We start from the raw sequence: 17,721 nt of genomic DNA on the forward strand, positions 1-17,721 counted from the left end.
CTGTATCTGTTGGGAGCCCAATACAGCTGACATGTTGAAATCACACAGAAGGACCCCATGAGTCACCAGGCTGGTCGGGGTGTCCATCTGTCTGCCTATGTGGAATAAAAGAAAAGCTCTATATGTGCCTTAGAGAGAGGGGAGAATTGGAGAGAGAAAATACGGAGGGCCCTAAAGGGAAAGATGGAGTGATATTGAAGGGAATTAGAAAGAGAGAGTGCTTCAGAGAGAGAGAGATGTCGGAGATAGACATATCCTTACAGGGAGAAGAGTAGAGATGGTCAGATATACCCAGTTAGAGAGAGGTATGCCTGAGGTCCAGACACAAACAGTCTTGGAGCCATATGTGTTAGATCAACACTATCTTTGCAAAATGTCCTTGAGCTGGAAGAGTGAGTTAACTAGTCCAAAAACATTTAGTCTCACACAAAATCACAGCCACATGCCTCTGAAAATACACACAATGCAGGTAGAGTGTTTACATAACGTCTTGGTACCAGAATGTGAGAGATGCATTCCATGTAGTCATTAGGATTGATCCTACCAGGGGGGCACAGAAATCTAACCCTTCCCTATAGGAAGCAGCCCCCCAATAGCTGGTATAGATAAAGCCTTAATCATAAACAGATCCCAAGCAGGAGATGACCAGCAATCTCATTGAGAAGTAAATTAGTTTTCTCATTTGTGATAAACCTCTTCCGTACGGGAGTCCCCAGGTTCTCATATGTTAATGTGTGACCACACAGATGAATCATTGAGAGCTTAGCTCTAAAATATCTCCTTCAGCTCTGGCCTCTGCCTGGTTGTCTAGACACTCTGGGATAATCCCCAACTCCGGCCCCAAAGAAGGAGCTCCATGTGGGGGTTACTCTCCCTCAGTCTCCCCCTCTCCCTCCAGCAGCATTGGGTTACATCAGATCTGGGGGGACGTAAGAGGGAACACACATGGCACCATCTCTGTGTTTATAACAGAGCATAACTCCATGGAGCTCCATCTAAGGCTTTGTAACTGAGACTATTATTGTATCACATCTGTTATTCTTCAGGGCCCGGGGTAATAGCTAGCACTTGCCTTATGATTAGACAAAGAAAAGTGAAACAGTATATGACAAACCATTTTTAGCTGTTATGTGCTCTGGTTGTGTGTGTGTATGTGTGCATGTTTGTGAGGGTGATTAAGACAGAGAGCTTCAGAGGGGGAAAGGCCTGTGCCGAGCCCAGTCTGTGTCAGTGTATGAGATTGAGGAGGGAAGAAAGAAAAATGTTTTGAAATGCACATGTTGTACCACTGTCTTTCACACTGTCAATCTGTTTACGAGTACAAAAAGACGTCAGCCATAACAATTAGAACCACATGGAGACATCCTCTCATACACACACAAACACACGCGCTACTCATATAGTGCATACCACCACTGGTCTCTCTTAACCCCACATCCACATGTGCTCCCGCCCAGAGACAGGCAAACACACCCCTACTGCTGCACATCTGGCTTTGGACACAAGCACCTCTTTGTGCTGGGGCTCAAGGAGTCTGCCCCCTCGTGTTTGGGATTAGTATAGACCTTCCTGAGATAGGATATCAGGAGTTTCACTAGGTTGTATTCCTTCAGCACAAACATGAATGCAGATATTACATGAAAAACATCTCTTGCGTAACACCATAGGGCCATTTTGGTATTTGTGAGCATGTTTGTGTGCATGCATGCTTGTGCACTGTAGAGATCCTGCTGAAAATGTTGCCGACACAGTTGGTTTGTGTCAGACACTTCCCTTCTAGCTCTTTTCTCCTCCTCTTGTCATCCTTTCTCCTGTTCCCCACTGCTATTTTTATCTTGTTCTTCCTCTGTGTGCCCTTAAGCAGGGCCCGGCTCTGATCCAACTCAACTGGACTGAGGATGAAAGCTGACTCAGTCATTCATTAACACACATGGCTGCACAGCCTCCACAAATAAACACATTAATGTGAATGCCCCCCGCCCCCCATACACACAGAGAAATGCACAGATGCATGCGTGCATCCTCTGAACGCACCTGCTCACAGTATCTCTTTAACAGTAACAGCATGCCTATAAGTAGACGTGCTGTTACTGTTATTGGGTAATAAATATAATTAATATATTAAAATACTGTGTAACACAGGCATTCTCTCCCAGTGAGAGCTAGTTTCCTAGTAACAGTCACACAAGCACCCTCCCAGACACCAGCACTTATAGCTCAAAGCAGTGATGACAGATAACTGCAATCCCTACTATAAACAGACATGCTGACACAGCTGACTAATGCCTATAGATAAATGTACAGAGACTGTGCCACTCCACAGCTGCATGGACACAATTGGACAGATGCACAGAAATACACTGTAATCAGCTAGTGTGCAGTGTGTACATAACTACAGGGGAAAATTGTTGTTTTACAAGTACACACACTCAGACAACAATGCTCAGTACATCATGCACATCGCCCAAAGGGCCAGTAAGTACTGCTTAACATGAGCTTAACAGAATGTCACATTTTGTTCATAAATAGAAAATTATATTTAAACCAAAAAGCCAAGGAAATGTGATACTGTGTTGTATCTTTATCACCATCTAGAGGTCCCCTTTGAAACTGACAACACCATCACACTGGTAGAATACAATAAGTGAACTGATTGACTCAGAGGTAGAAAATGCACAGCAGTATGATGCTTTGTTTTTGTGTAAAAGAAAGAAGAAGAAAAGAGGGACATTGGTACATATGTTTTTATTTTCATTGTAAACATTATATGTAAAAAGTAAAAACGCAATGCTATGTAATCCATTACATATCAATTCATATCTAATACAGATTTGCAATTTTCTCAACAAATAAGACAATCTTGTAGTGATTTGGAACTTATGTTGTCTCCTAATTTATGTTGTGCAACATAGTGGTCAGGAGCTATTTAGATTTCATCTGCACATTTAAAGTAACCTTTAATCTCAACAGTTTCTGGGTGAGCAGGGCTGAGAAAGAGAACAAAGGCTGTCCATCCCACAGCCCTGCTGTTCAGAAGTAATGCTCAGAGCGTGGCAGAGAAACCAGCCCTTGTATCAACACAGATCAACTTGAACCCCTCAACTCTGCTGACCTCACTTATCTGCCTCCTCCTTCTTTACCAGTATCTTATTTTTTACTTTTCTGTCACAATTTATCCTGGTTTTCTTGTTTTTTCCAATATCAGATCTCTTCATCTTAGTCTTTACCTTGACCTCCTCATCCTCCTGCTTCAGAAAAGGCACTTCTTTCAGCTTCTGGAACTTTTTGAGATCTGCGCAGAACAAAACCTGAGATTGAGACAGTCAGGGTGTGAAATTCATGGTTCCCCTGCATGTTCAAAAAATGTCGTTCAGGTGTTTGCACACTTATACCACTCACTGAATGCGCCCAACCAGCATAAGGACCCCATAGCTGCCTGAAAAAATCCCCTGTGCAGAAACACAATCAGTTAATCAGTGATGACCTAGCAAAAAAAGCTGCTGATGTGAGAGGTTACTGGTACAGTATGAGGGAGGACTTGGACATGGTGGAAGACAATCTTCCACTCACTAAAGCCCACAGAGGAGTGAAGCTCAGGAGACTGCAGTCAGGCCTACGAGGCATTTCTCACCAATGTCACGGTGGACCTTGTCGGTGAGGCTCTTCTGCCCACTGCCAGCAGCACAGTTGTAGTCCCGCTTTGCGATTTGCCACACGTGTGTGTCCACCGGCACGGCACATGCCTTGTCCAGGGACATCAGACACACACAGTCTGCCACCTACAGGGAGAAAGGATAGTCACACATTTGCTAACCATCGAGAAAAAGAAAAGTAAACATAACATATTTAGTCAAACCAGTGGTGGAAACGCATGATCTTGTGTAGATGCTGACTGGCTGTACCTTGAGGCCGACCCCAGGCAGAGTGCGCAGTGCGTCACGGGCCTGCACGTACGGAGCCCTACGAAGACTCTCAAGCCACTGGGGCCCGTGTGTGTGCAGAATCTGCTGGGCACTCTGCTGCAGGTACCGGGCCCGATAGCCAAAACCTAGATCCCTCAGACACGCCTCTACACTGCTGTCTGTCAGTCCAAGCACAGAGGATTTTGGAGGTTGTTCAAGTAGAAATGCATCATCGGGTTTTCATTGCAATTCAACATGGAAAAGGGTCAATAATACAAACAGAAAGGTGAAAACGAAGAGAGAGAAATATGGCAAATGGAGGTATATTCCTAGTCCCCTTGGTGGTACCTGAGAGGGCTTGAAGCGAGGGGAAGTCGTGGTAGGTGGTTTGGTCCAGCTGGCACAGCGGGGTGCCCAGGGACTGACACAGCCTCTCCACCATGCCCTGGATACGGGAGATGTGGTTGTTGGAGGTGCAGATGAAGGAGAACAGACACTCGGTTGGATCCTGACGCAGCATACGCACACCTGGACACCCCACACAGGTCAGTTGTATACGCCTTCAGACACACGACCGTGCACACACACACTCATACATTCACTGTCGTTCATACGGCCTACCTGTAAAGATGTTAGAGATGTGTTTGAAATGGGGGTCTGCTACTCCCCACTCCCTGTACAGATCTCCCAGCTTCACCTTCAACTGGAAGTAGTCTCTTAGCATCTCCTCCTCGTGACTATCCTGGTCCGGAGTCACAGGAACGGAGTCCTGCTCTTCCTTCTTTACCTCTGTTGCCTCCCCTTTCAACCTCTTCCCTGATTTACTGGATCCTGGAGCCGGCAAAGCCACTTTCCTCTTTCTCCCTCCCTCCTCTCCTCCTGCATGGCCTGGGATGGTGTAGGTGTGGTACCACAAAGCCTCGTCTGTCTGAGTGAGAGTCCACACTCGTCCCCCCATAATTCCAGTCCAGTGGCTCTCACCTGTCTCCCGCCAGCTGCAGGGGGTAAAGACATTTACAAACATGCATGTGCAACACTAGAGGAATAGACCACTTGACTAATTCGATTTTAAAAGTTTACAGAGATTTAAATCAACGTAGCCAAGACGAGGGGGCTGAGAGGATGAAAAGGGCTCATGTGTCCCATAGTGTTCAGGTGTGGTGCGTGATACTACAGCAGGGGGTCAGTAACACACCGGAAGGTTTGTCCACAGCCAAGGGTGAGGTCCAGCCTCAGCTCGGACCTCGCACAGGCCAGAGATCGCCAAGCCTTCTTGCCAGCTGAGAGTATCGCATGTTGCGACATCGTCGAGTCTGAAGATGGTCAGGCGTTAAATCACCACATTGCGTGTAGCCTAGAGAGGAGTGGAAAGTTACCTGAGATTGAAACGTAGAAAATTGACTGAACCCCAGTAAAGTTTACCGATGTAAACTCTGTAAATTAAGCAGTGACCAATAATAGTGTAGAATTAATTTGCATGTAGTTATCTTATGTTACATTTGTTTTAAATTGCAACAACGCGTTTACGCCTACCTGTATAATATGTGGGCCCGTTATGACTTTCACGGAGTTTGAAAGCTTGTTGGACAAACCAGATCATACCATTCGTTTTTTAAATTCATCAATGCAGCTCTTGAAACAGCAGGCCCAGCTTACTAAATGCTGCTCAAACTGACCAACAGCGCGCTATTTGCGCTTAGGATAAATTATCATAATATAGATCTTGATATTGCTCTTGTCTGGAATGTAGCTGATGCAACATACAACGATTTGGAGAAATCCCTCCCCATCTGATGTAAACACAGCCAACGATTGGCTTACTCAGATAGCGTAGGTTGACGACTCAAACCAACATCGTTATATGATTGGATGCTGCTTCCATATTGTGGTGTATGGTTGGTTCATATATTCTTCCATAAATAGACGAAGTTACATTCACCCCTTCAGTGAAAAGTGCCTGGTGCAGCGTGTCTACCGGTGTGCGGCTGGTAAAGATGGCGGATTCGTTGACACTTTTTACTTCTATTGGCCTGACAGAGCAAAAAGCGAAAGAGACTTTGAAAAATGAAGGTCTCAGTTCTATCCTAAAGGATGCTATTGCTCAGGTACGAACGAATAATGGGGGCCGTGTATAATGCTGTCTCGATATGCGACTGTCTCATGCCATATTAAATCTTACTGAACAGCAATCCGCAGTTAATGCTCTGGACTAGTGTCTGTTATCTGTTATTCCACTAATTTAAATGTAATTTCAAACCTTATTTTCGGGGAATTACTTTGATCTGATCTCACGAAAAAGACTAGAGTAACCTCTTACGCTGCTTTCACTTTTACTTTGCACCTCTGACTAATTTATTACCTCTACCAAAACTCATATAAACTGTCACCTTGACAGACTCTGCTGCTCTCTCTCTAGTTCACTCTTGTACTTCTATCAGGAGTGGTAAGGAACGTTTGTGGATAACACGACATGGCTTTAGTATGAGAATTATCACCACCAATGATTGACTGTTTTCCCATAGGCCCACCAGGTCCATGGGGCAGCAGGAGTGGACAAAGCCATGGGGACCTTGCTGTACACCATGGCTTCCCGCCTCAAAGATGTCAAACGCCTGACCTTCCTTGCAGAACACATTGCCCAACGGAAGATCAACACAGAGCTGCAGCTGGCAGGTACACTTAAGCTCCAGTTGTGTATTCTCATAGGAACTTGGGGGTACAGTAAATGAATTGGGCCAGTGTGAATTGACACACTGGATCAGTTGTTAAAATTATACTATACTGGCACACTTTTTCCCTCTGCCTAGCTGCCCTGGACTTTGTGAAGAACCATCCCCAGGACCCAATCAACCAGAATGAGTTTGAGTCTGCCTGTGGCGTGGGAGTAGTTGTCACCCCAGAGCAGATCGAGGATGCGGTAAGGACTTCCCAGTCCTGTGTTATCCCAAATCTAATTCCAGACTTACAGTGAAGCTCCTAACATTGTATACTGCTGCTCCATTTTTTTTTTAAATTAAAGCAATAGCAGCTTAAATATTGTGTTGACACTGGATGCCAAATCCTCTTAAGGTGGAGGTTGTGATCAAGAAGTACAAGGAAGAGCTGGTGATGGAGAGATACCGCTTCAATATGGGACTGCTTATGGGTAAGATGTCGGCCCTGTTTCAGCTCACACCCTCATCCTGGTTCTTGCTTGTCTGGGTCTCATGACATGGTCTTGTACAGGGGAGGCTCGTGCAGCTCTGAGGTGGGCCGATGGAAAGATCATCAAAAACGAGGTGGACATGCAGGTGAGGAAATACTATTTGTTTTTTTTGTCATAGAGAATGACTGTCCCAGTATTAATACTAATTCGGCATAGATCAAATGTATTAATATGTGTGGACCTCTGTGAAATGTGACCCTTGCCTTGCTGTTTCAGGTCCTACACCTCTTGGGCCCAAAAACCGAGGCTGACCTGGAGAAGAAACCCAAGGTAGCACCTCAAAACAAGACTATTACTAGTGGACACTATCAAATTAATTACATACCACACCCAATAACCCATAAGCCATTTATAATGTTATGTTTCAATGTAAAGTTTACAAAAGGTAACCAGTGATACTACCTTTGCAGGTCCAGAAGACCAAAGCCCCTGAGAGTGAGGCCAAGGTCAAGAAGGAGGACCTGGCAGTGAACGGTAAAAAATCAGGGCCAGACTAACATCACACCCAGATTTGGAACATTTACTGTATTCTGTATGGTCATGTCATGAGATCCTTAAAATGTGTTCCGGTAGGAGATGTGAAAGGAGAATGCAAATCATTGATGGAGCAGCTCAGAGGAGAGGCACTGAAGTTCCACAAGCCAGGTGTGATTGAGCCCCCAAACAAGCTGCCGCTCCTATCTACAGCATGCTATGTAGAGGTGGTTATTTCCTCTGTGTCTAGCATCTAACTGCTGACTCCTGTCCTGCAGGAGAGAACTATACGACGGAGGGTTATGTGGTCACTCCCAACACCATGAACCTGTTAAAGCAACATCTGGAGCTCACTGGTGGACAGGTAGGCAAGATGAAGCTTGATGAGGGTGATGGGTTCAACTTGGATTGACATACTAGCCTTGAATGTAGGCATAACTATTTCACAATTCTGTTTCTTTTCTCCTGTCTGTCATTACAATCTTATAGATCCGCACTCGCTTCCCTCCCGAGCCCAATGGGATCCTTCACATCGGACACGCCAAAGCCATCAACTTCAATTTTGGCTACGCCAAGGTACAACCCCGTCTAACGGCACATGCCATTACACTGTACAGGTTCTTAGCGGTCTCCTCTGTCCTGTGGTCCTCATGGTCTGTTGCTCTCCCTCAAGGCCAACGATGGGATCTGCTTCCTGAGGTATGACGACACAAACCCTGAGAAGGAAGAGGAAAAGTACTTCACTGGCATCAGGGACATGGTGGAGTGGCTTGGTAAGTCAAGTCTTTCCACACCGGCCAGGATTGCAACATTGGCACAACATCTGAAAAGCAATTGAGCATTTTAGAATGAGCTCTTGGTTGAGTTGCGTCTAAAAACATAAGTACTTAAAATGCCTGCACAAGTGTAACAGAGATGACACCCATACTGTATTACAATGACGGTGTGTGTCTTTTTATACCTTCCATCTCAGGTTATAAGCCCTATGCTGTTACTCATGCATCAGATAACTTCCAGCGCCTTTTTGACTTGGCAGTTGATCTTATTCGCAGGTGAGTAGAGTTCCAGAGGGATAGAACTATGTGTTTAAACTGTATCCTTACATTATCATGTCTCCTTTTCTTCCTAGGGGCCATGCCTATGTGTGTCACCAAAGGGGGGAGGAGCTGAAAGGCCATAACTCACCCCCATCTCCATGGCGAGACCGACCTTTTGAGGAGTCATTGGTTCTGTTTGAGAGGATGCGACGAGGCCTGTTTGCTGAGGGCGAGGCAACACTCCGGATGAAGATGGTCATGGAGGATGGCAAGCTGGACCCTGTGGCCTACAGAATCAAATACACAGCACACCATCGCACAGGAGACGCATGGTATGATACATGCGCACACACACACTTTGTTTTTCTCTCCTAATGGGGCCTGGCCTCTCCTAATGGGGCCCTGCAAAAGGGCCCCACAAGGTCATGTTTTTTCATGCATCACTACACTTGTGAGGACATTTGATCCCCACAAGGGTGGCTAAACAAGACCACACGAACACAGTCTGTTGGGACTCAACTCTGCTCTGCTTCCTCTCTGTTTAGGTGCATCTACCCCACCTATGATTACACCCACTGCCTGTGTGACTCAATTGAGGATATCACACACTCACTCTGCACCAAAGAGTTCCAGGCCAGGTATGCTGTGTGTGTGCGTGCGTGTGTGCGTGCGGTAGTTGTATCTGGTTGGCGTGTATTTTAATCTGTTTCAATTAAATAAATGTATGTATTTGTTTCCCAGACGATCATCATATTTCTGGCTATGCAATGCCCTGGATGTGTACTGTCCTGTGCAGTGGGAGTATGGACGTCTGAACCTCACCTACACTGTTGTCTCCAAGAGGAAGATAATCAGACTGGTGGAGACAGGCAAAGTCAGGTCAGAACTACAGTACCCATAACACCTCTATACATGGTAATGTTGTGGCAGTGTGTGGAGGGAAGAGATGCTGGGTTAATGTGGATAGGTGGGAGTACATGCATTAACTTGTGAGGTTGTGTTTTCTCAGGGATTGGGATGACCCTCGACTCTTCACGTTGACTGCGTTGAGGAGGAGGGGCTTCCCAGCTGAGGCCATCAACAACTTCTGTGCAAGGGTAAGAAATGTAGATGGATGTATGGACAGGAAATAAGGGATCTTATTGTATAACCGTTAGTATGTTGCTTTGGGTAAAATTGTCTGCCAAATGAATAAAATGATGTAAAATGACAGGGCTGTATGGGCTTCAGGGGAGGAAGTTTTTATTAGTGAGTGACTAATTTATTTGTAGGTGGGTGTGACAGTTGCTCAGGCAACGATAGAGCCCCACCTTCTGGAGTCCTGTGTGAGGGAGGTGCTGAATGACAAAGCCCCTCGCGCCATGGCTGTCTTGGAGCCGCTCAAAGTCACCATCACCAACCTACCTGATGACACACAGGTGTGTACAGGCACCCACATACACATTTTATTTTGGATATCGTTCACGCAGAGATACATCTTTCCGTTTGCTTTCCTTTCTTTTCTCTTCCAGATGGATGTGCATGTACCAGACTTCCCAGCCAACGAAGCCATGGGCAGCCATGTGGTTCCCTTCACTCGCACCATCTTCATCGAACAAAGTGACTTCAGAGAGGTCTGTGTGTGAACAGTGACTTCCCAGATTTTCTTAGTATTGTGTGTGTGTGTGTGTGTGTGTGTGTGTGTGTGTGTGTGTGTGTGTGTGTACCTGACGTTCTCTCTCTGCAGGTGATGGAGAAGGGCTACAAGCGTCTGACCCCAGATCAGCCTGTGGGTCTGAGGCATGCCGGGTATGTTGTCTCTGTGCAGCGGGTCATCAAGGTAGGATATCACTGAGGCTGCATCTGCACTACTACCTAATAGACACATGACAATGACTAACCCTAACACGGCCCATATTTCTAATATGCTATACTACCTTCCTAACCCAAACAGTATCTCTCCATGTCCACCTGTCCTGTCTGTCTCTCAGGACTCTGAAGGTAAGGTGGTGGAGCTGGAAGTGACTTGCTGCAGCTCCTCTGAGGCTCCAGAAAAGCCCAAGGCTTTCATCCAGTGGGTCAGCAAGCCTCTCAAGTGTGAAGTGCGCCTCTATGAAAGACTGTAAGTGACAGAAGTGTCCGCATGTTTGATTGTTGCCCCCTAAAAAATCCTTGTATTGCAAGACAAGCGATTACAGCTGTGTAGTGGAGCTTCTGTGAATTTATTTTGGTTGCCTCCAGATTCCTCCACAAAAATCCTGAAGACTCGTCCGAGGTGCCTGGGGGCTTTCTGAGCGACATTAACCTTGTAAGCATGTTATAAGTCCTTAAATTGATCCCATGTACAAGATATAATCATGTCTAACATGTTTGTTTATTCTATTAGAATTCCTTGCAGGTGATTGACAGTGCCTTAGTGGACAGTTCAGTGAGAGGAGCGAAAGTCTTCGATAAGTTCCAGTTTGAGAGAGTGGGTTATTTCTCCCTGGACTCTGACAGCACTGCAGACAAGGTACAGCCAGTTGACATTACACAGACAATGGACACTATTGGTACTAGACACTCCACAACATTCTAATGTGTCCATTTGTTAAAAACTTGAATGTAAATTAACTTGAGTCTCCAACTCCCTACAGCTCGTCTTCAACAGAACGGTTACCCTCAAAGAGGATCCTGGGAAGATCTAAGGACAAGGATCAAGCTGTACCATCTACCCTTGAGCCCTTCAAAATATTTTGAATGTGTGTTTGAGAGGCATCTTTCACAGTGGAGACTCAGTGCAGGCTTCAGCATTATCTCACCAGTAAACTCTCCTAACAGAGTTCTAAGCATCATCAGTGACAACCCCTCTTTATTTCTGTCTTTACTAAGACAAACATGTTCATATGATCATAAACCTTGGCAGAAAGCAAGGGCCTTACAGCAACATTTTTATTGAGCTTCATAGTCCGTATTGATGTCACACAAAAAGATGAGCTGACATGCAGTGTCTGGTTTTCTTACTGAGGCATGGTGTTTTACCTTCTTCCAGCACCCACATGTGGTTGTGTTTTTGTTACCTTGAAAAGGTGGCACAATTTTGAGAAGAAACCATGAATAAAAATTGTAAGTATATAATGTTTCTGTCTCCCTGCAATCATCTGTGATCGGAAGTCGTAACCAGCATTAGGTAATCAAAACATCCAGTGTGAAAGGTGATTGGGCTGAATAAATGAACCCATGCATACTTCAACTGTTTTAAAGACAGTGAAGAAATGCCAAAGGTATTTATTTAACTTTTACATTTGAACCTGTGTGACATGCGTGGGAATTAACCTTTTCCAACCCAGATCATTTCTAGTAACACCAGTTGGTTGTACCAAACGTAACATCTCACGAAGTCTACCTTAATCCGACTACAGTGCATGAAACCTACGATCTATAAAACACGTCTCGTTTTTTTAAGGTAGACCGAAATGGATATAATTCCTTAAATAATAGAACTCGTACACTAGCGGGCGGATATAATTTGTATGCATGATCACTTTAAGGAGGCCATACTTCTCGCGGTATATTAAATACGTACTCGCGCGTTAGCGTTACGCCAACCCTGAATGTGAGCTGATTGGCTGAAATACTGCTGTTGTAAGATGGCGCCCATCGAAATCTGAGTGGTATTCATAAAAAACAACAACTATAGGGACATACAGAAACGTTGGATAAACAAAGCGTTGTTCAATAATACGGTGTAATTTTATTTATTGTGATAAGAACCAAGTTAGGACTTAGTGGAGTGTTCTTGGCCCGACTAAAAGGAGCTGGACTGGTCTGCCAGGCCAGAGAAAGAGAGAGGTAAGACAGGGAGTGGAGCAGAGCAAAGCGCTGCAAATATCGAATTAGCTAGCTATATACTGTATGAGCTAGCTATCTTAGCTTGTTAGCTGTCTTTTTAATTGATTGTTTATATTAGGCACCACTTGCTGTAAAAGCGTTACTTGTGTTTATTATTGTTGACATTGTGATGGCAGTATAACATTGATAGGCAGGGAGTTAGCTACGGCTAGCTTGAGAGACTTCCATACTATTCTGTTATGCTGCAGTTCGCACGCGGCAACAAAGTCGCTAAATAGCTAATCGAATCGGCTCTCCCAGCTTCTGTTGATGCAATGACTGTAGAATTAACCTGTTCACACTGTCATTTGTCAAATATTCCTTACACTCTTGTGTGTTCGCTTGTGCCTTGCTCTGTGGCCTCACAGCAAGAATATCTTGGGTTCAATTCCCGGTTGGGGCACCGTTCGGTGCTCCAGTCGGCCATCCCCGAGAGTTTGCTTGGCATCCCCGTGCTCACGTGGGTTTCCTCCCCAAATGCCCCCAATATAGGAATATACAGAACAGATAGCTCTGCTTTCCATGCCCCTGGCCAACACATGAGGTGAGCAATTGGACTTGTCACCTTGATGTGGCTGACCCCTGCTCCTGACTGCCCTCGGAGGAAGGACAGCAGGATGGGAAACGGCAGAGAACTAGTTTCAGAGGCGGGCACTCCCTCTCTGTGTGTGTGTGTACTATGTGCTGCCACTCCCTGCACCCGTGTGTGATAGACACGTTTCTTCTACTCTTCTTCTTCATCCATTAATAAAACATTTACTTTAACCAAAACCGGCCTCATTCCATCCATAGGAATTATTTGGTCAGTTGTGGTTCCTCATGGATGGCTCCGGCTCTTTTGAGGAGCTGGTGAGGCTGAAGGCTCGCAGTGTTCCCCAGCACCGCATGAAGGAGTTCCTAGAGTCCCTGGCCAACAAGGGCCCGGACGCTCTGCAGGAGTTCAGTCAACAAGGTGACGATACGTCAACCACCACCACCACCACTATGGTGTACCAGCCAGACACCAACTGCATCTACACAGACAGCACCGAGGTGGCTGGGTCCCTGCTGGAGCTGGCCTGCCCGGTAAGACTTGAGAGAGAGAAACAACCGGAAGGAACAACTAATGCATTGAGGAATTATTTGTATGACAAGCATCGTCTAAAACAAGCCTCTGCTGTCTCCCGCCATGTTGTCTAGGTGCAGGTGCAGGTTCAGCCGTCCCCACAGCAACAGCAGGTCCAGGTGTCGACGGGTCAACAACAAGTGATGTCGACAGAGCTGTCTCCTCAGCTTGCAGCCGCCGTGCACCAGGTAGCGTCAGAGCAACAGATTGTACAGGTGAGGAGGATGTCATTATCAGGGTCTCCTAATCACTCCTCTTAAGCCTTTTGTCTGCTCGTCCTAGTTGACTTTTTCTTTGTCATACTCGTAGTAATACTCTCAGTATTTGTCAATTTACAAGATCCTGTACAATCATTTTTTTTCCGATAAAGCAGAAATCCCTCAGGAGTCACGAAGGCTTAGCAGTGCCTCTCTCTCCCCCTCCAGGTGCAGATGGTGGGGCAGCAGCCGGGGCAGATGGTGGGGCAGGTCCTGCAGGTGCCGTCTGGCTCCCATCAGCAGCTCCAGGGGGTCACCACAGCACAGCTAATACAGTCTGGGGACCTCACAGAGGAACAGCAGCAACAGGTACACTACGAAAACACACAAACGCTATACCACCAGTTACATGTTGACATATTTAACAGATTGTTTAGGTGCAGTTCTATGGGCATATATGAATCCCTCTGTGATATTGCTTGGATAGAGGGCTATACAAATACGATTCGATTATTGCTGTTTCTTAGACTCTCCCGTCTTTGTGTGTCTCAGTTGCATGCCCAGTTGGTGGCAGCTATGGCAGGAGGTCAGCAGATCCAGATCCAGACTGTAGGAGCCCTGTCCCCCAGCCAGCAGCAGCAGACAGGGGATGCTGCAGAACGCAGGGTGCTGGGGACCACCATTACCACCTCCCCAGGAGTAGGGGTCCTCCAGCCAGCCAAGAAGCGCAAGGTGGACATGCCCATCACCGTGTCCTATGCCCTGCCTCAGGGCCAGCAGGTGGCCACAGTGCTGGCCATCCCCCAAGGGCAGCAGCAGAGCTACCTGTCCTTGCGGCCAGACCTGCTGACGGTAGACAGCACCCACCTGTACAGCGCCACGGGAACCATCACCAGCCCCACCGGAGAGACCTGGACCATCCCTGTCTACTCTGCCCCTGCTGGGGGCCGCGAGCAGGGCGTGACCCACATCGCCATCCCCCAGGACGCCTACAGCACTGTGCAGGTGGCTGGGACTAACACGACAACAATGACTATGTCAGCACAGGTAGATAATGACAAGCTGAAAACGGCTCAGGCGGTGGCCACCATGACAGGGTCTGGGGGGATGGGCTGTCAGGAGGAGGTGGTGCAGACCCTGTCAGCCAACACGCTGTTCCCTGCCCAGCTGATGAACGGGAACATCCACATCCCGGTGGCTGTGCAGTACCCCAACAGTACCCAGTCGCTCATCTGGGACCCCCAGCAGCAGGTGCTGCACACCCAGGAGGTGACTGGGCACGGGGGCCACCTGGAGGTGGATGGGCAGGGCCAGGTACAAGTGCAAACAGAGCTGCTGCTGCCCGCCTCCCTGAAGCCCGAGGAGGGCCTGGAGGTGTGGAAGATCTGGGCTCAAAGGAAGAACGCCGAGCTGGAGAAGGGCGACAGCACCAAGCTGGCTCCTATTGGACGTGAGGACACAACAGACACGAGCTGGTTAACTCGACTCCTCAGGCTGCATTTGACTGGGCGCTTCTTGTCTGTCTCTCCGTCTGGATACAGGTCGCCAGGCCCTGCGTTTCCAGGAGGACCTGGTGTCGAGTGCGGTGGCGGAGCTGTGCATGGCTCTGTCTCTGATGACCCAGGAGGCCCGGGGCATGGAGGGGGAGACGTACGAGGCCGACGTGCTCTTCTACGTGTTCCTCTGCATACAGAAGGTAGGACGCACGCACACGCACTCATGCAAACACGCCATCGGAATCCATTTTCATTCCCTTCTAACAAAACTCTCTCTTTCTCCCCCTCATCTCTCTCTTTCTCTTCGTAGTATCTGTGTGATAATGGCCGTGTGGATGATGTGTTCTCTGATACCTACTACACTCGCTTCTCTCAGAGTCTACATCGGATACTAGAGCCGTGGACACCCTCTGTCCATCCACTGGGTAAACGCTCAGGCTTTCACTCTGCAGTGGGCTTCACCCGGCCACCCTACCCTGTGTACGAGGTGTCACCCTCTCCGAGACTGACCCCTGTCGTCCTGCCTCAGGTTACATCATCCCCAGCCACGTGACCGAGGAGATGCTGTGGGAGTCCAAGCAGCTGGGCGCTCACTCCCCCTCGACGCTGCTGACGACGCTCATGTTCTTCAACACCAAGTAAGGGGCCCGCACACAGAGACACGCCACAGAGACATGTCCGTGCTGCGTGTGCCTGTGTGACCGTCCCTCTGGCCTGCAGGTACTTCCAGATGAAGACGGTGGAGCAGCACATGAAGCTCGCCTTCTCCATGGTACTGAGACACACCAGGAAGAGCCCCAGCAACCCCAAAGACAAGAGCACCTGCATCCGCTACCTGAAGGCCCCGGGCCTGCACATAGGACAGAAAGGTGAGCGCTTACCCCTCCCCACGGCGGAGGAGTCGGGGTGACAATTTGGGGCTATATCTCGTTGTTATGATCAGTGACCTATGCACTTTTGTAAAGCTCTCTCTTGGAAGTCGCTTTGGATAAAAGCGTCTGCTAAATGAATACATGTAAATGTAATGCTGTCACACGCCCCTACATGTTCTCTTCATTCCGTCTTGACGTCCCTCTTGATGTCCTCCTAGTGACGGATGACATGTACGTGGAGCAGCTGGAGGACCCTGAGAACCCTCTGCGCTGTCCCATCAAGCTGTATGACTTCTACCTGTTTAAGTGGTGAGTGTACGGAACAGGGAGCGGATGGGGACAATAATATAGGCTTGTATACGTTCTTGAAATAGTAGAATGTTTGAATGGGTTGCATGCCTTCATTTCTCTCTGTCCTCTGTCTGTCAGTCCACAGAGTGCCAGAGGTCGCAATGACACTTTCTACCTGACCCCTGAACCTGTGGTGGCACCCAACAGCCCACTCTGGTACTCTGCTCAGCCAATCACAAAAAAACAGATTGAGCTTGTCCTCACTCGCATCCTCGTCATAAGGGAAATCCAAGAATCCATCACCATGTCAACAGTGGACTTACAGTAGCTGGACCGGAGGAGGAGAAGAATTCATGTGGGTCTTGTCCTCCTCTTGCTAAAATGGACCTTGGTTCACACATTCTTCATGTTCCTGTTCGATGACCTCCAAGAGTTTCCCTTTGTACCCTTTTCAGATGGTATGCATATGCTTATTATGTTCACAGTTATGTATACACATCGGGGCGTACAGACTTCACACTAAACCACCATACACAGACGACACACATCCTTACGCCTTAGAGAGCCATTCTCTCATAACCCTACCATCCTGTCTTTTTGCCAAAGTAAATGGTTATTTGTTGTCTTTGTTGGACTCGGAGCGTTAATGAAGATGTTATCAGAATAGCAACATTCTGAAGACACTGTATATTCTCAGATATTTGTAAACACTTTTTTTGTAAAGTTCTCATGATTTCAACTGAGGTGGAAAACTGATCTGTCCCCAGTATTATTTCATTTGTCTGTTTTGTGTCACTGCAAATCATCCTGTAACTGCTGTCCTGCCTTCCATATTCTCTTCAAGTTCCTTTTCCCTTCTCTCAGTGGGTTGTTCTGGATTACATCGATGTGTGGATACATAAAACTCAGAGTATGTTGAGAGAGGTTGATTTTTTTCTTATTCTGCTGTGGTTATAGCACCTCCTACAGGAGTGACTCATATTAGGCAGGGAATGATTGACTCACGGACCTAGCCAGCTGCCTCTAGGATGGCGTCTGGCCTTGGGAGTGGCAGGAGAAGCAGGCAGGTGAGGGGAGGAACTGCTGTTATGACCTCCTTGCCCCCTCTTCAACTCAAGGATTCAACTGGGGAGAGAGGTGCATCCCATCTTCAACATTATTTATTTTTTACTAAAAACTTGAAGGGAGAGACAATTGGCCTGTGTGGGTTTATTATTCTCATGGCTCTTCCTTGAACTAGGCTATAAGCAATGTCAATGTAAGGTGACTGGTGTTGCCAGTGTTTTTGAACAT

General features: G+C 47.2%; 3 protein-coding genes across 4 annotated transcripts; 2 read left to right on the top strand and 1 right to left on the bottom strand.

The window, feature by feature from the left end:
* Positions 1–2,726: 2,726 nt before the first annotated feature.
* Positions 2,727–5,671, bottom strand: ogg1 (8-oxoguanine DNA glycosylase). 2 transcript variants are annotated; one of them, XM_062459147.1, is made up of 8 exons: positions 5,436–5,671; positions 5,098–5,215; positions 4,524–4,897; positions 4,251–4,430; positions 3,903–4,081; positions 3,632–3,779; positions 3,400–3,449; positions 2,727–3,308 (listed from the first exon to the last, which is right to left on the bottom strand). In XM_062459147.1, exons 1-8 carry the CDS (start codon positions 5,500–5,502, stop codon positions 3,114–3,116), a joined length of 1,311 nt encoding a protein of 436 aa, XP_062315131.1. In that variant the 5' UTR covers positions 5,503–5,671; the 3' UTR covers positions 2,727–3,113. The 2 variants fall into 2 exon arrangements, with proteins under 2 accessions (XP_062315131.1, XP_062315132.1); XM_062459148.1 differs by having other exon boundaries at positions 5,098–5,256.
* A 164-nt stretch (positions 5,672–5,835) lies between these two features.
* On the top strand, positions 5,836–11,716 carry qars1 (glutaminyl-tRNA synthetase 1). The gene is made up of 23 exons (XM_062459146.1): positions 5,836–6,007; positions 6,425–6,575; positions 6,710–6,819; positions 6,972–7,047; positions 7,128–7,192; positions 7,324–7,377; positions 7,518–7,581; positions 7,681–7,752; positions 7,860–7,945; positions 8,071–8,157; positions 8,255–8,354; positions 8,555–8,633; positions 8,711–8,950; positions 9,164–9,256; positions 9,360–9,497; positions 9,628–9,715; positions 9,890–10,036; positions 10,130–10,231; positions 10,345–10,437; positions 10,589–10,719; positions 10,839–10,905; positions 10,984–11,109; positions 11,234–11,716. Exons 1-23 carry the CDS (start codon positions 5,897–5,899, stop codon positions 11,282–11,284), a joined length of 2,331 nt encoding a protein of 776 aa, XP_062315130.1. The 5' UTR covers positions 5,836–5,896; the 3' UTR covers positions 11,285–11,716.
* Positions 11,717–12,197: 481 nt separating this feature from the next.
* On the top strand, positions 12,198–17,520 carry LOC134018841 (transcriptional regulator QRICH1-like). The gene is made up of 11 exons (XM_062459123.1): positions 12,198–12,428; positions 13,260–13,532; positions 13,647–13,787; positions 13,998–14,138; positions 14,322–15,219; positions 15,311–15,465; positions 15,576–15,690; positions 15,795–15,903; positions 15,986–16,134; positions 16,356–16,446; positions 16,567–17,520. The coding sequence occupies exons 2-11, from the start codon at positions 13,287–13,289 to the stop codon at positions 16,754–16,756; spliced, it is 2,235 nt and encodes a 744-aa protein (XP_062315107.1). The 5' UTR covers positions 12,198–12,428; positions 13,260–13,286; the 3' UTR covers positions 16,757–17,520.
* The last annotated feature ends 201 nt before the right edge of the window (positions 17,521–17,721 follow it).

The sequence above is a fragment of the Osmerus eperlanus genome, chromosome 4 (genome assembly GCF_963692335.1).
Source record: "Osmerus eperlanus chromosome 4, fOsmEpe2.1, whole genome shotgun sequence".
NCBI lineage: Eukaryota > Metazoa > Chordata > Actinopteri > Osmeriformes > Osmeridae > Osmerus > Osmerus eperlanus.

Excerpts from the sequence above, each read along its gene's own strand:
- LOC134018841 (XM_062459123.1), top strand. The coding sequence starts at position 13,287 with ATGGATGGCTCCGGCTCTTTTGAGGAGCTGGTGAGGCTGAAGGCTCGC. Across the intron at positions 13,533-13,646 it reads TGCTGGAGCTGGCCTGCCCG|GTGCAGGTGCAGGTTCAGCC; the intron begins GTAAGACTTGAG and ends CATGTTGTCTAG. Across the intron at positions 16,135-16,355 it reads CCTGCACATAGGACAGAAAG|TGACGGATGACATGTACGTG; the intron begins GTGAGCGCTTAC and ends ATGTCCTCCTAG.
- ogg1 (XM_062459147.1), bottom strand. The coding sequence starts at position 5,502 with ATGATCTGGTTTGTCCAACAAGCTTTCAAACTCCGTGAAAGTCATAAC. Across the intron at positions 4,082-4,250 it reads CTCGCTTCAAGCCCTCTCAG|ACAGCAGTGTAGAGGCGTGT; the intron begins GTACCACCAAGG and ends TTGGACTGACAG. Across the intron at positions 3,450-3,631 it reads CAAGGTCCACCGTGACATTG|GGGATTTTTTCAGGCAGCTA; the intron begins GTGAGAAATGCC and ends GTTTCTGCACAG.
- qars1 (XM_062459146.1), top strand. The coding sequence starts at position 5,897 with ATGGCGGATTCGTTGACACTTTTTACTTCTATTGGCCTGACAGAGCAA. Across the intron at positions 7,378-7,517 it reads ACCTGGAGAAGAAACCCAAG|GTCCAGAAGACCAAAGCCCC; the intron begins GTAGCACCTCAA and ends CTACCTTTGCAG. Across the intron at positions 10,037-10,129 it reads ACCTACCTGATGACACACAG|ATGGATGTGCATGTACCAGA; the intron begins GTGTGTACAGGC and ends TTTCTCTTCCAG.